Genomic DNA, 14,553 nt, shown 5'->3' with positions numbered 1-14,553 from the left:
ACTAACACTTAACTAATATATTAACTCACACTTTACAGATCAGTTGTTCATAGTTCGTTTACCATCTACTAATACCAGTGAAACTTTGTAGAACTTTGCTAATAAAAGATTTTTTTATTTATTTTGTTTTCATGTTTAACCTCATGGGTTTGTATTCTGTTGTATACTGCTGTTCTGCCATGTGATGGCTCAGTATGTGTGTTTCTATACATTAAACACAACGTTCAACATTTCATCTGTGGAGTTTCTTTGGTAAAATACAGCACACAGAAAAGCCTATGAGTGGAACAAGGTTAAGGTACAAAAATGTTATATTTTAAATATTTAAATATTAAAAAATAATTTAAATATTTATATATTTAAATAATTTCTGTAGCTTGAACTTGTTCCATTCATTTGCTGTTCTACAAAGTTTCACTGGTGTTATTAGATGGTTAACAAACTATGTACAACTGATCTGTAAAGTGTGAGTTAATATAGCCTTTGCTTTCTAAAGCTGTCGTTAATCAAATGCGTTTTCGCATTAACTTTTTACTTGAGCCTACTTTAGCTTGGCTTCGCAGCTGACTGCGGACGCACGGTCGTAAGAGCGAGAGAAACATTCAATAATTCATTCTTTAATCTAAAAGAATCTTTGCTAAATACTCAGAACAAAATGAGTGATCTAAACTGGCTGCAAAATATATGTACACCATTAGTAATGGTCAATCAATGCATTTGCCTTATTTAAATAATCGACATGTTTTAATCTTGTAAATATTATAATTTTGAGATATTGTCTGTTTTTGTTCCTTTTTTTGTCATTTATTTCTCATTTGCTGCATATTTTATTAATTTAATGATGTCATTAGCCTATATTACATAGGATATTTTTATATAGATATTATGCATTCAGGCTTGCTTTGAACTTGAGAGAGAGAGAAAAGCAGATTGTACTTGTCAGTGGGTGCACATGGGTCCTGAATAGCATAAAAGTAAGAGAAATAGGGGATGTCTTTTTTATTTCACCTGTCTTTTTCAACTTTGATATTGAAAAGACAGTTAATAATGTCCTAAAAATAAAATTATTGTTAAAAATTAAATTGTTTTGTTTGTTGCCTATAGTTAACTATTTATGTGACGTGGGTAAATGTGTTTCAATCTGTCTACCACCGCAAGCATGTTTCATACCTGTGGGAAGCACTGCAAATACATGGACAATTTCCAACTGAAAATCATTTAAGCAGACAAACTGAGAAACATTCTTATTAAAATGTCATTTTATTTACAAGTTTATTTCTATAGCGCTTTTACAATGTACATTGTGTCAAAGCAGCTTAACACACAAGTTCTAGCAAATTGAAACTGTGTCAGTCCAGTTTTCAGAGTTCAGTTCAGTTCAGTGTGGTTTAAATTTCACTGCTAAAAGTCCAAACACTGAAAAGCAAATCAAGCATCATGTGGTGCAAAAACAAGAATAACGATAATAACATGTTGTTTTTTAATAGCAATAATACTTAAAGTATTATTCAAATAATTCAACTGTTGCTGACCCTAACTTTCGAAGGGTTGTATTTTTTAAAATAGGATTTGGGTTTCACAAAAACTTTTTTTTTAGTCTTTTGCCTAAAAAAATATATCAATTCTAATTATTATATTTCTTAAACAGTTTTTGTTGCTTATACAGGAATTTATCCTGTTGATCCTGTTTTTATGTACTTTTCATGCATTCTCAGTCATTTCTCTTTAAAAGAAAACATTTCAGAGAAGTATCTTGTTACCATGGTTACAGTAGATTGTTTATCGCATCATTTAGAATGGTTCCAAGCTGTATGCAAAGCCACACCCTATTGTGTAGAGTTCAGTGCGTTTGTGGTATTGGTATTCAATAATTGTGGTAGTGGTTTTAGTAGAATTTTTCATTGATATTAACGTTGAATTACAACCATTTTAACAATCCACGGTGCAAGACCGAGATTGCTGACATTGCAAGACCAAGACTGCCACCACAAACTACTAAACTTGAGAAAAAAGCACAACAATGGGAGAAATCAGGAAAAAGAGGTTATTTAAATTACCCTTTTTTCTGAAAGTCAACAAAGTGCCGGAACACTGCCGTGGTGAGTCATGTTTACACTGGAATTGTATTATTCAGGGGTTTCCCTGATTTAAGATTGGTTAAGCCCTTTTCTGTCCAGTTTTGGGCGGTGTAAGCTCATGGTAGACCTTAAAGGATTAGTTCACCCAAAAAGTTTAATATTGTTATTAATTATTCTCCCTTATGTAGTTTAAATCCCCTGGGACTCTCGTTAATCTTCTGGACACAAATTAAGATATTTTAATTAATTTTATTTTAGAATTCGAGATGTAATTCTCCATGGTTCATAGACAGACATGAGAAGTTAAAAAAAATTATGTGCATTAATTAATATAACCAAGCACAACTTTTAATAACGCATTAGTAAATGTAGAACTGTGATTAATGAATGCTGCTGTTTGTTCTTGTTAGTAAATACATTAACCAGTTAAACTATTGACAGTGTAATGGTTTAGCTACTACAATCAAATTAACCTTATGAGTCCATTGAACTTATATTATGTTAAACTGACTTTCATAACTCATGAAATTAAGTTAAAACATGATTAACTTAGTTTAATATGTTACAATGATATAAAAACATATGCTGTCAGGACTAAATGATTATACCATTGTTTACAGTGTACAAAAAACATGTTCGTTTTCTTTATTTCTTTTTTTTTTGTAATACTTAAAAGTTTTTTGTTTTATCTGAAGTAAAGCCATGGTAAATTTAATAACAATAATAATATTAATATGTTATTTAATAATAGAAACTATACTTAAAATAATTATATTTTTCAAATAATTCAAGAATTGCTGAATTCAGTGTATTAACTAATATTAACAAGCACAACTTAATTAACAATGCATTAGTAAATGTAGAACTGTGATTAATAAACGCTGTAAGAGTATTGTTCGTTCTTGTTTCATGTTGGTAAATAAACTATTAGTAGTGTAGTGAAACAGTGCATTCGTGATAACAAAACCATTATCTTTTTCTTTACTTCTTTTTTGTTTCTAATATTAAAATGCTTTTGTTTTATCTGAAGTAAAACCATGGTAAATGTTGATAAGAAATGTTATAAAAATATATAAATGTTAATTTCCTCTCAAATGTGTGGAAAAGTGTCTCAATTACAATCATTTCTCTTTTAACAGTTATTGAGGAGAAGACGAAGAAAAGGAGCCGACTGGGGTCTTTCCTCAAATGTATAAAGAAACACCTCAGGATCTCCTGCCTCACATCCAATAAAGAGGATGGGAAGGAGGATGAGAAGATGGAAAATGAAAAAGAGGAAGAGCAGAAACGGCTCCCTATCTTACTAGACTTTGACTCTGATAGTAAATGAACATACAAACATGAATATATTAGTCTATTATAGTATTAATAAATTGTATTCTTTGCTTCCCCTTACATACATTCAACATCTTAATGACTGTGTAAAATGTTCAACCACTTCATTTCTCTTTTAACAGATGACTTCCTGCACTCAACAAGTGAGCCTCATCTCATCATAGTTACAGCAATGATTCATAGAGAGCCGAGTGTGAAAGAGGATGGAGATCGAGAGGAGGAGGAGGAGGAGATTAAAGAAGAGGGGGTGAAAGAGAAGAAGAAGAGAAGGAGAAGGAGAAGAGAGAAAGAGGAGGAGAAAATGGAGGAGACACTGATGGAAAAGGAGGAGGTGGAAGACAAGATTACGGAGGAGGAAAGGATTAAAGAGGACGATGGAAGGAAAGGGACTATGAAAATAGAGGAGAAGATGGAGGAGAAAATGATGGAGAAGGAGGAGGAGGAGGATGAGGGCAAGTTGAAAGAGGGGAAAGAGAAGCGAAGGAAAAGGAGAAGGAGCAGGAGGAAAGAGGAGAAGAAAAATGAGCAGAAGGACATGAAAATGACTGAGATGGAAGAGGAGGAAGCAATAAAAGAATAACAGAAAAAAGAAAACAAGCAGCAGGATGAGATGAAGGTTGATGAGAAGGAGTAGGATGACATGATGATGGAGGAGAAAGGAGAAAAACAATAAAAAACCATAAAAAAAATTTGTCTGTTTGTTTTTTTTTTTTATCTGCTCGAATATCTGTTTAAATATGCACTCTTTTGTGTCTGGTGTTGAAAAAACACACAAACAAATTATTTTTTTTAAAAGAAAATCAGTAGCAGGAAGAGCAGAAGGATGAGGAGGAGAAGTAAAATGAGGAGGATGAGATGATGATGGGGGAAACATTGAAAGTGCATTAAAAATCTTTTTGTTTCTTGGTTTTGTTCAACACATGGTCATGACAAGTGGGGATGCAACCATGCTCTGTAAAAGAAAATCGTATCATCCCATTGAAATCTTATTTTGACATACATTTTGAGAAAATGCTTTGATTTTTTTTTTTATTTACTATACCTTTGTTAGATTAGGGATAAAATTATTATTAAATGTATCATATAAATATATTTATTTTTTCAAGTTTGCATAAATCTGTTAATCAATGTCAAAACTACTGAATTACTACTGAACTGACATAATTTCTTAACTTGGCAATTAAAGAGTTAAAATCCTGTAATTCTCTAAACAATTTAGTAGTTTTGATCAGGACTGAGGTTGATTAACAGATTTATGCAAAGAAATTTAAAATATATATATATATATATATATATATATATATATATATATATATATATATATATATATATATATATATATATATATATATATTAATCTGATGCATTTTTTCTGCAGTTAAATGCAGTGGATGTTTTCATCCCTAACATAACAACAGGGTAGTCAATTTGAACAGTGCACAGGGGTTAAGGGGTTAGTTCACACAAAAATGAAAGATTTGCTCACCATTTACTCACACTCAAGTGATTCTAAACGTTTATGGTTTTCTTCTGTTGAATATCAAACAAAACAAGAATATTAGGGAAAAAGCTGTCATTGACAATCATAGTAGATAATAAAAAATACTGTGGAAATCAATGGTTGCTTTTTTCCTTATTTCTTCAGTATATCTTCCCTTGTGTTCAACAAAAGAAACTCAAACTTGTTTGGATCAAGTGATTTGATGACAAAATTTTCATTTTGTGGTGAACTAGCTCTTTAAACTTGGTGTAAAATCAAATTTAATATGTATATTTTGCTAGAACACAATTTAATGTTTAGGTGAACAATTCAAGTGTTTTAGTAATCTTCAATCAAATTCTGACTATTTGCTTTTGCGTTTGGATTGACATTTTTCTGTTGACGGCTTTAGCCACAAAATTCTTAATCCTTTTTTTTTTTTAAACCATGGTTTTCACTTTAAACTGGTTTAAACTGCATATAATGTTGTTTAAAACAGAAATGATTACCATTAGTTTGCTACAAGGCAATAATATGCAAAAAAGATCCTCCCTAACTCAATATTCCATTTCTGATGGAAGTAAATCCACATACCAAAACAAACATCTCAGCAACTTCCGATCCACACTGACTTTAATGAAAGGTGACGCGAGTTTCAAAAAAACACCATAAAAGTAATGCACTTTGCACATTCTAATGACCAGATTTACAGCTTCTGGCAGAATTTCTGGATAATTTTAGTTATTTGTAGAAGTTTCTCATTCAGACACCAAATTAACGAGAGAAAATGATTTAAATTGAACCATGCAACGTGATTTACACAGACCTGTAGACAATTTACTAGTATTTGCACAATTACTTCATACCCAAAAAGGCACGTCCTAGCTCACTTTGCTCCTGTCATGCTGTGAGAGTTGCTAAGAGGAGGAAAACAGAGAACAAACAGAGCGTTGTAGAAAGTAGAGACAATTTTCTCCACTTTTACTCATTAGGAATTCCAGATGTTACCCAAACATATTGATTACCATCGGCTCAGTTTATTTGTTAACCCAACCCTAGTTTGTCCTATTTTTGGTAGATTGTCATTATGGAAATGAGCTGCAATGCTCTTTAAATCACGTCAATAGAACCCACAGAATGTTCCACTCCCATTGGCGGTTTCATAGAAGTGTGGTCTCATGCTAATTTGCCCTATTTAGTAATGTCTGAAGACAAATATAGTTCTTCAAGATTGATTTCAGTGATCTCAAATGACAAAGGAGCTTGTTTGACTCTCAACAAATCGATTAGTGTTAAAAATGCATTGCATGGTCGCCATTTACTTTCATTGTATAAAATGAACAAACAGAACTTTCCACTCCCATTGGCGTTTTCGTAGAATTGTGGTCTCATGCTAATTTGCCCTATTTAGTGAAGTTTGAAGACAAATATAGTTCCTCAGGAAAGATTCCAGTGATAGCAAATGACAAAGGAGCTTGTTTGACTCTCAACCAGTCAAATAGTGTTCAAAATGCATTGCATGGTCCCCATTTACTTCCATTGTATAAAATGAACCCACAGAACTTTCCACTTCCACTTGCAGCTTTATTTAGATTGTGGCCTCATGCTAATTTGCCCTATTTAGCAAAGTTTGAATACAAATATAGTTCCTCAAGAATGATTTTAGTGATAGCAAATGACAAAGGAGCTTGTTTGACTTTCAACCAGTCAAATAGTGTTCAAAATGCATTGCATGGTCACTATTTACTTCCATTGTATGAAATGAACCTACAGAACTTTCAACTCCCACTGGTGGCTTTATTTGGATTGTGGTCTCATGCTAATTTGTCCTATTAAGTTACTCTGAAGACAAATACAGCACCTTAGAATTGATTTCAAAGATACCAAATGAAAATGGATCTAGTTTGACTCTCAACCAATGAAAAAGTGTTTAAAATGTATTATAATCCACCTATTTATAAAATACGGTGCTTGAACATTCTGATAAACCTCTCATTTTGTGGTCTACAGAAGATAAGAAGTCATACAGGCTTTAAAAATATAAATTTTGTGGTGCGCAGACGCCAGTCAAGTAAGACCAGAGAGAGTTTTGAACAGACTCCTTGAGTACTGCATCAATAGAGATCACAAAAGTAGCACTGAGAGTTCCCTCTGGAACATACAGTCTCATTTTTATCAGCGATGGAAGAGAAGTGATGGAGAGAAAGAAAAAAGAGGGAGAGAGCATCTTTCAGTGTCACACAATTCTAAATCCTTTAATGACGGCAGTTCAGCCATAAAAATATCAGGGAGAATTAATATACACACATATATTCCCGCATCTAGGCAGACGGCAGATCATTTCAACAAAAGACGCCAGACACCTTGATTTGCGGCGAGACACCAAAGGGAGTGTAGAGAAAGTGCATTATACAAGCTGAGATGAGAGATGTGAAAAGAAGGAGGGGGGACATAAAGTCTATTATCTGAGTCTGGGTCATTCTGGAAAATAATGTCTTTTGTTAAGAAGCTTTCAGAAAGATTTATAGCTGATGCATTAAAGCAACTTCCACTGCAAGTTATTCATATTTATAACAAACAAACAAGCAAGCGCTTCCTATGCAAAATAATAAATATTCATTAAACAAAAAAAATGTATAATAATAATAATAATAACACTATACAAACAAACAGATGAAGGCAAATTTATTAGCCCCCTGTGAATTTTTTTTCTTATTCAAATATTTCTCAAATGACGCTTAACAGAACAAGGAATTTCACCGTATTTCCTATAATATTTTTTCTTCTAGAGAAAGTCTTTTTGTTTTATGTCAGCTAGAATAAAAGCAGTTTTTAATTTTTTTCAAAACCATTTAAGGTCAATAATATTTGCCCCCCTCCCCCCCTTTAACCCTTTTGCACTGTTCAAATTGACTACCCTTTTGTTATGTTGGAGATGAAAACATCATCTGAATTAAATTGCTGTAAAAATGCATCAGATAATTTTTTTTACCCTCAGTCCTGACCAAAACTACTGGATGTTTAAAGAAAATACAGGATTTTAACTCTTTAATTGCCAAGTTCATAAATGATATCACTGATTTGGTGAAAACACTTACAAAATGACGTATTTTCAAAATAAAAAGTAATTGTGGACTGGATTTTGTTTTACCTTTTATCACAGTCTTGGACATGTGAACAATTAATAACAACATTGGCCTTGTTGCATTGATAGATTTTCATTTTTCCCCCAATTTACTGTTGGTGGCGGTTTTGCCTCATTGACTTCCATTATAACCAAATATATATAAATATATACAAATATAAACAAATGTGTTGGTCCATAAATACACAGTCTTTATTTTTGTTTACTCCATGTAGTTCTGAGAGCTGAGATGTATATTTAGATTTTCTCAGACAGTGTGTAAAAGGTCACTTTCACATACTCAAAGACACACATAAACATACTTTAATTTGCTCTTACTCCATTTAAAATCCAGAAACTAAGGTCCTTTTTACACAGGCCTATCTAAAAGGTTAATGGTGCTAACTGATGATCAACAGTAAAAATGACAAACTTTACCTCTTCCTAACAGGGAAAACCCCCAACAATCAAAAATGCATGAATATAGTGTCATGGTTTTGCAATTAAAAAAATGGTTATAATGGAAGTCAATGGGGCAAAAACAGCCACTAACAGTAAATTAGGGAGAAAAAAATTAACATCAATCGAAAACAATGCATCAAAGGCAATGATGTTTCACATGTTCAAGACTTTGATAAAAGGTAAAAAAAAAATCCAGTCCACAATTATCATTTACATTAAAAATATGTCATTTTGTGTGTTTTTTTACCGAATCAGCGAAATCATTTATGAATTTGACAATTAAAGAGTAAAAATCCTGTAATTTTCTAAGCAATTCAGTATTTTTTTTCAGGACTGATGTTGATTAACAGATTCATGCAAATTAAAAAAATAAAATAATAATAATAATATTATATATATATATATATATATATATATATATATATATATATATATATATATATATATAAAAAAAACACAGAAAACATTTTGGCCAAATTAAGACTTAAATTCACCCCAGAGTTGATGAAATCATCCCCAACTGTACATAAGCAACTGGGCTAAGCAGTTTTTCCCAGACTGTCTGCAGAACAAACCACTTTTATACAATGATTTGCCTAATTACCCTAACCTAATTAAGCCTTTAAATTGCACTAAAAGCTGAATACTAGCACCATAAAAAATATCTAGTAAAATATTATTTACTGTCATCATGGCAAAGACAAAAGAAATCAGTTATTACAAATTAGTTCTTAAAACTATTGTGTTTAGAAATGTGTTGATAAAATCCTCCGTTAATCAGAAATTGAGAGAAAAATATACAGGATGGCTTATAACTAATTCTGAATTGAACTGTATGTAAATGATCTCCAATTACACATTTCGTGAACCTTCTCACCTCATGTTGAAGGTCAATCGTAAAATCCGATTTGGGAGGCTCATAATTCACACGTTCTGCAGTTCTGAGACAGCAAACCAAATGGAATCTGTATTAGAGTACATTTGCAGCTGAAGCACGTAAGAAACACAGAGGTGAAATCTGACCGCTTAGCCAAGGGGCAGCTGATGGCCCAGCCAGCCATGAAGTCAGGGTAAGCGAAGCTGTAGGGGTCTTCTGAGAAAGCATAGTGGTGGATGATTGTTGGTTCATCATCATGGAGGGATCTGCCCAGAAACCACTCCTACAGAGAAAAGACACATGAGGCTTCGGATTAATCTGCCAAGTCTTGTTTCAGGCTGCTCTTTCATTACCTCAAGTCAGCAGGAGATGGTTTTATGTACTGTGTTGACATATCTTCCGTTTCTCCGGGGAATGTTAAGTTAAAAAGCTAGTTCACTCCAAAGTTAAACTTTTATCATCACTTACTCTCTTCCCATGCACTTCTAAAACTAAAAAGGCCTAGAACTTTCAATGTACAAATAAAATAAAACAAATATACACTCACCGGCCACTTTATTAGATACACGTCCAACTGCTCATTAACACTAATTTCTAATCAGCCAATCACATGGCAGCAACTGTGATATGGTAGAGCGGAAGATTGGCATCATGAATGTGCAGCAGACAAATCTGCAGCCACTGCGTGATGCTATCATGTCAATACGGACCAAAATCTCTAAGGATTTTTCCATTACCTTGCTGAATCTGAACCATGAAGGATTAAGGTAGTTCTGAAGGCAAAAAGGGCCCCAACCCGGTACTATTAAGGCATACCTAATAAAGTGGCCAGTGTATGTGTATATTGATATGTGTGTGTATGGATATGTATGCCTATTTCTACAGTACTTTACTTTTATACTCTGGCTGCTGTAACGGAGAAATTACCCCACCGTAGGATAAATGAAGGTATCAATTTAAATCCTGTAACATTGTTACACTGTAACATTGTCCTGTAACATTGCCGATCAATGCTTATATAAAACCCTGAAGGTCTGTTCATGCTTGTATTTAGTCTGGACCAAAAAATTAATAAATAAAGCTAATTATACGATACAAAACACTTACTAAACAAAGCAAATCAGAGCAAGAGCTAAACAAAATAAAGATGCTAAAAATCTATTCTATCATGACCAATGTAAACATAAATCAGCGTAAATCAGGTTGCATACTATTGCAATAATGTACAACAGAATAAAAATTCTGTGTATAGCCCTTAAACCATTATGACTTTCTTTCTTCTGTTAAACACTAAAGATCATTTGAAGAAATCTGAAGACATTTAACCATTGACGTATGTACATAGACTAACTGACAAAAGTCTTGTCGCCTATCCAAGTTTTAGGAACAACAAATAATACCTTGACTTCTAGTTGATCATTTGGTATAAGAAGTGGAGTTTAGTCTAGATAATGCTTATTTGACCAAAATAAAATAAGATCATGCCTTGATTTTTAATTATTTAATTAGGAGAGTAAGGTCTGACTTTGCTTAGACAAGAGTCTTGTCACTTAACAGAAATAATATACAGTATAGAATATAAAGTCATGCGGCAGTGGAAAAAGAATTAATATTGTGTATGACTCCCATGAGCTTGGATGACTTCATTCATACATCTCTGCTATGAATTAAATAATTTATTTAATTAAGTCATCTGTAATGGCAAAGAAAAAGATCTTGCAGGACTCCCAGAGTTCATCAAGATTATTTGGATTCATCTTCAATGCATCCTCCATCTTACCCCAGATATGCTCAATAATGTTGATGTCTGGGGACTGGGCTGTGCAATCCTGGAGCATCTTGACCTTCTTTACTTTCAAGAACTTTGATATGGAGGCTGAAGTATGAGATGGAGCGCTACCCTGCTAAAGTATTTCCCCTTTCCTGTAGTTTTGTAATGTAATGGGCAGCACGAATGTCTTGATACCTCAGACTGTTGATGTTGCTATCCACTCTGCAGATCCCTCACATGCGTCCATACTGAATGTAACCCTAAACCATGATTTTTCCTTCACCAAACTTAACTGATTTTGTGAGAATCTTGGGTCCATGTGGGTTCCAATAGGTCTTCTGCAGTATTTGTGATGATTGGGATGCAGTTCAACAGATGATTCATCAGAAAAATCGACCTGCCACTTTTCCAAATGATCAACTAGAAGTCACGTTATTATTTGTTGCTCTTACAACTGAGATTGATGACAAGACTTCTGTCAGGTAGTGCAGTACAAAACCACAAATACTATGGAAGTCAATGGTTACAGATTTTCAGCTTTCTTCAGTATATTTTCTTTTATGTTCAGGAGAAAAGTTTTTAACAAGTAACTGTCCATGGTATTTTTTTTTTAGTTTTTGTTAATTGTCCATCTCATACGCTTTAGACTCAACTCATTTTACTAAACTCATTCCTACTCTCATTTTAGACTTTTTAGACTGGTAAGGCAAATTATAGTAACTGAATAATAGCTAAAAAAATATTTTGAACAACTTCACATTTCTTGAGTAAGTCTCAGTTTACACTCAGCATCCATAAACAACCAAAAACATTGATCTTTTTAAGTTTTGGGATTTGAGTTCAATGTTTCAAGAAATCAAAAAGAGAATAAAAGCTCAAATAAATAAATGAATAAAGTCTCAATAGTCTGTCAGTGTAAAGACCTTTTGTGTTTCTTTCTGTAGTGTGTTTGTATGAAACTTCAGCTTCAGCTTAGCTGTAAAAAGCAGTGAAAACTTCAATCACAATGACTTTAGAATCATAGATCAAGGGTCTGACTCACAATACAGAAAGTAGACTCTCAAGTAAAATCAGCATACAGAAAACAATCAGAGTTCTCATAACAGAAAGCCACTAATCAAATGCATTGACCTTTCCATCCTCATTTACAGAGTAATTCAGCAACCTTAAAATTAGATTTTCAGTGCATTCCATTTTGAAGGGCTCATCTCTATGACCTAATTGATTTGAAGGGTTTACCCACCAGAATGACAAAGTCGAAGGAACGAAGGGTGTAGGGGTCAAAAAGAGTCAACTTAATGAGATGATCAAGAAGATGTGCCCTTGTCTCACTTTTTGTCTGCTGGTTGACACCTAAAAAACACGCTCAGAATGATGAGTACATTGTGCAGGCTGTGCCTTTCGTACTTGCTTATTTGATACAATTTATGTTATAATTATTTTATTTAGAATTTATGTAAATGTTACAGTAGTAACCTACAGACTATACTATGCTACTTTTAGACTAAAACATTTATAGGTAAAGTCTTGAGCATGGAAAGTCTGAGCAGGGACGTTGTTTGGTGTCATTCACTTCACTTAATTCAGAAGGGCTCAACCCTATGCTTCAATACCATCAGAGGGAACACCCTCCAAAAGAATTAAGGTATAGGGATAAGCCATTGCTAATGGAACCCATTGCCCATATGCTTATTTTATGTGGCTGCCATTTTAAAAACAAAAGTGAGGCTTTGGTGAGAAGGAAGCCGGATGTAGAGGACAAGCACTATAAACATTGCAACATTATGCAGTGAACTACAAACCTCCAGCTGTTGCTGCGACTTCAAAATGCAGATATGGTGTGTGAACATCACTTTAATATCATTCAGTTTAGTTTAATTTAAACAATTAAAAGCATATTAGGCAACAAACAGTAATAAAGAGTAATAAAGCTTAAGTGTCCTCCTAGACTTCAGTCTACGGCACCATGGGGACGCTTCCCTGCTTCAGCCAATGTAATCTGGAGAGTGATAAAACAATGCAGTCCTGTGTAAAATGTTTGGAGCACACCCTCGTGTTCTCTGTAATAGTGTTTTCATGATACTGAATTTCATTACCAATCAGTACTACCGATCACATGCTCAACAGAAATAACTATGATTAGCTGTGAAGGTCATCAGTTCACCACTTTTCACCGAGTGCAATCACAGTTTAAGTGTTTAAGAACTTGCCGTTAAAGAACTCACTCAAATTTTTGTGGGAAATGGACTTTTTTTATTTCAGTACCGATTGGTACTGTAATTCAGTATCTTGACAAGTCAAATATAGTGAAAAAATCAGTTAATTAACTTGAGGTTAATTAATAGCATCTAAAACATGTGTTTGGGAAAGATAACAAGAAATAGCTAGTGCCATTTCCCTTAACTCCAATATCCCTTTTTATTTATTCAGAACAAACCTTCAGGTGACTCGGAAAGCAGTAAAATTATAAATTTTGTGTCACTATCTTTTCGCTGATAAGATATAAAACCAGGTACACAACAATACGCCACAACAGACACCTGTGTGACTCCAGACCAGAGGTGAAGATCGTCAGGTTCATTCGGGTTCAGGCTTAATTTCTATCATTTTAGTCGGAGTCAGGCCGGGCTCTAACTTGCATGGTAAATGAATGGTCATGTGATGCATTTCGAGTAGCGCAAGAAAGTTATCAAATCGTTTGTTACAACATCAAAAGCCATCCATGCAAAGGTGAAACAAATGATGACAGAGAAGTTAAAAAAAATTGAATTTTGCAGAGTAGGTAAATGTACAGCAAGCTGACAGAGAAAATGACGAGGTCACTTGCTACATTGAAACAGCTGTCATGGAAAATAAAATGGATGTTCTTGGCTAGTGGAAAACGAACAAACAATTCTACATAAAATTACTGGCAAAATCAGCCAGATCACTAGTACTATGCATCCTGGCCAATAAAAGCAGTAAAAGGGTGTTTAGTGCTGCTGGACGCACCATCAGTGAGCGCAGTAAAACCCTCTTGTCACGATTACCAGCGATCATTTCCCATAAGATCGCTGGTTTGCACCTACAAATACAATGGACTACAAATCCGCAATTTCTGGACTACATATTCATACATGCACTCCGGTCACACTCACACATGCTTCCTCATCTAGACTGATTACATTCACACCACCTGAGGATTGTCAGAGACTGATTAACACACACTATTTAAGCCACACATGCACCCCTTCAGTTTGCCGAGTCTTGTTATCTGTCACTAGTAACACTACAACGCTTTTCCCAGTCTTGTTATCTTGTGTACCGACCGTTAGCCTTGTTAGCCTCTTTGTCTTTGCCTGCCGCCTGCCTTTCTGACCTCTAGCCTGTATTCGACTGTGATTCTGAACTGTCTCTAAATACCTGTTTGCACCTGTGTTGACCATC

At 34.0% G+C, this 14,553-nt stretch overlaps 2 protein-coding genes across 14 annotated transcripts in view; one reads left to right on the top strand and one right to left on the bottom strand.

The window, feature by feature from the left end:
- Positions 1-14,553, bottom strand: part of b3glctb (beta 3-glucosyltransferase b) — a 126,866-nt gene that overhangs the window by 48,903 nt on the left and 63,410 nt on the right. For 8 of the 13 annotated variants that reach the window (XM_073914092.1, XM_068223808.2, XM_073914095.1 and 5 more), the window contains 2 exon segments: positions 9,503-9,639; positions 9,357-9,420 (listed from right to left, as the gene is read on the bottom strand). In XM_073914092.1, coding sequence (XP_073770193.1) covers positions 9,357-9,420; positions 9,503-9,639 — 201 coding nt within the window. 13 annotated transcript variants of the gene reach the window in all.
- Positions 806-4,090, top strand: LOC137490398 (uncharacterized). Its single transcript, XM_068218623.2, has 3 exons — positions 806-2,099; positions 3,218-3,400; positions 3,536-4,090. Exons 1-3 carry the CDS (start codon positions 2,021-2,023, stop codon positions 3,991-3,993), a joined length of 720 nt encoding a protein of 239 aa, XP_068074724.2. The 5' UTR covers positions 806-2,020; the 3' UTR covers positions 3,994-4,090.

Source organism: Danio rerio, chromosome 10 (genome assembly GCF_049306965.1).
Source record: "Danio rerio strain Tuebingen ecotype United States chromosome 10, GRCz12tu, whole genome shotgun sequence".
Classification (NCBI taxonomy): domain Eukaryota; kingdom Metazoa; phylum Chordata; class Actinopteri; order Cypriniformes; family Danionidae; genus Danio; species Danio rerio.
The sequence above is the reverse complement of the archived record's forward strand: the minus strand, read 5'-3'. Positions and strand labels throughout refer to the sequence as shown.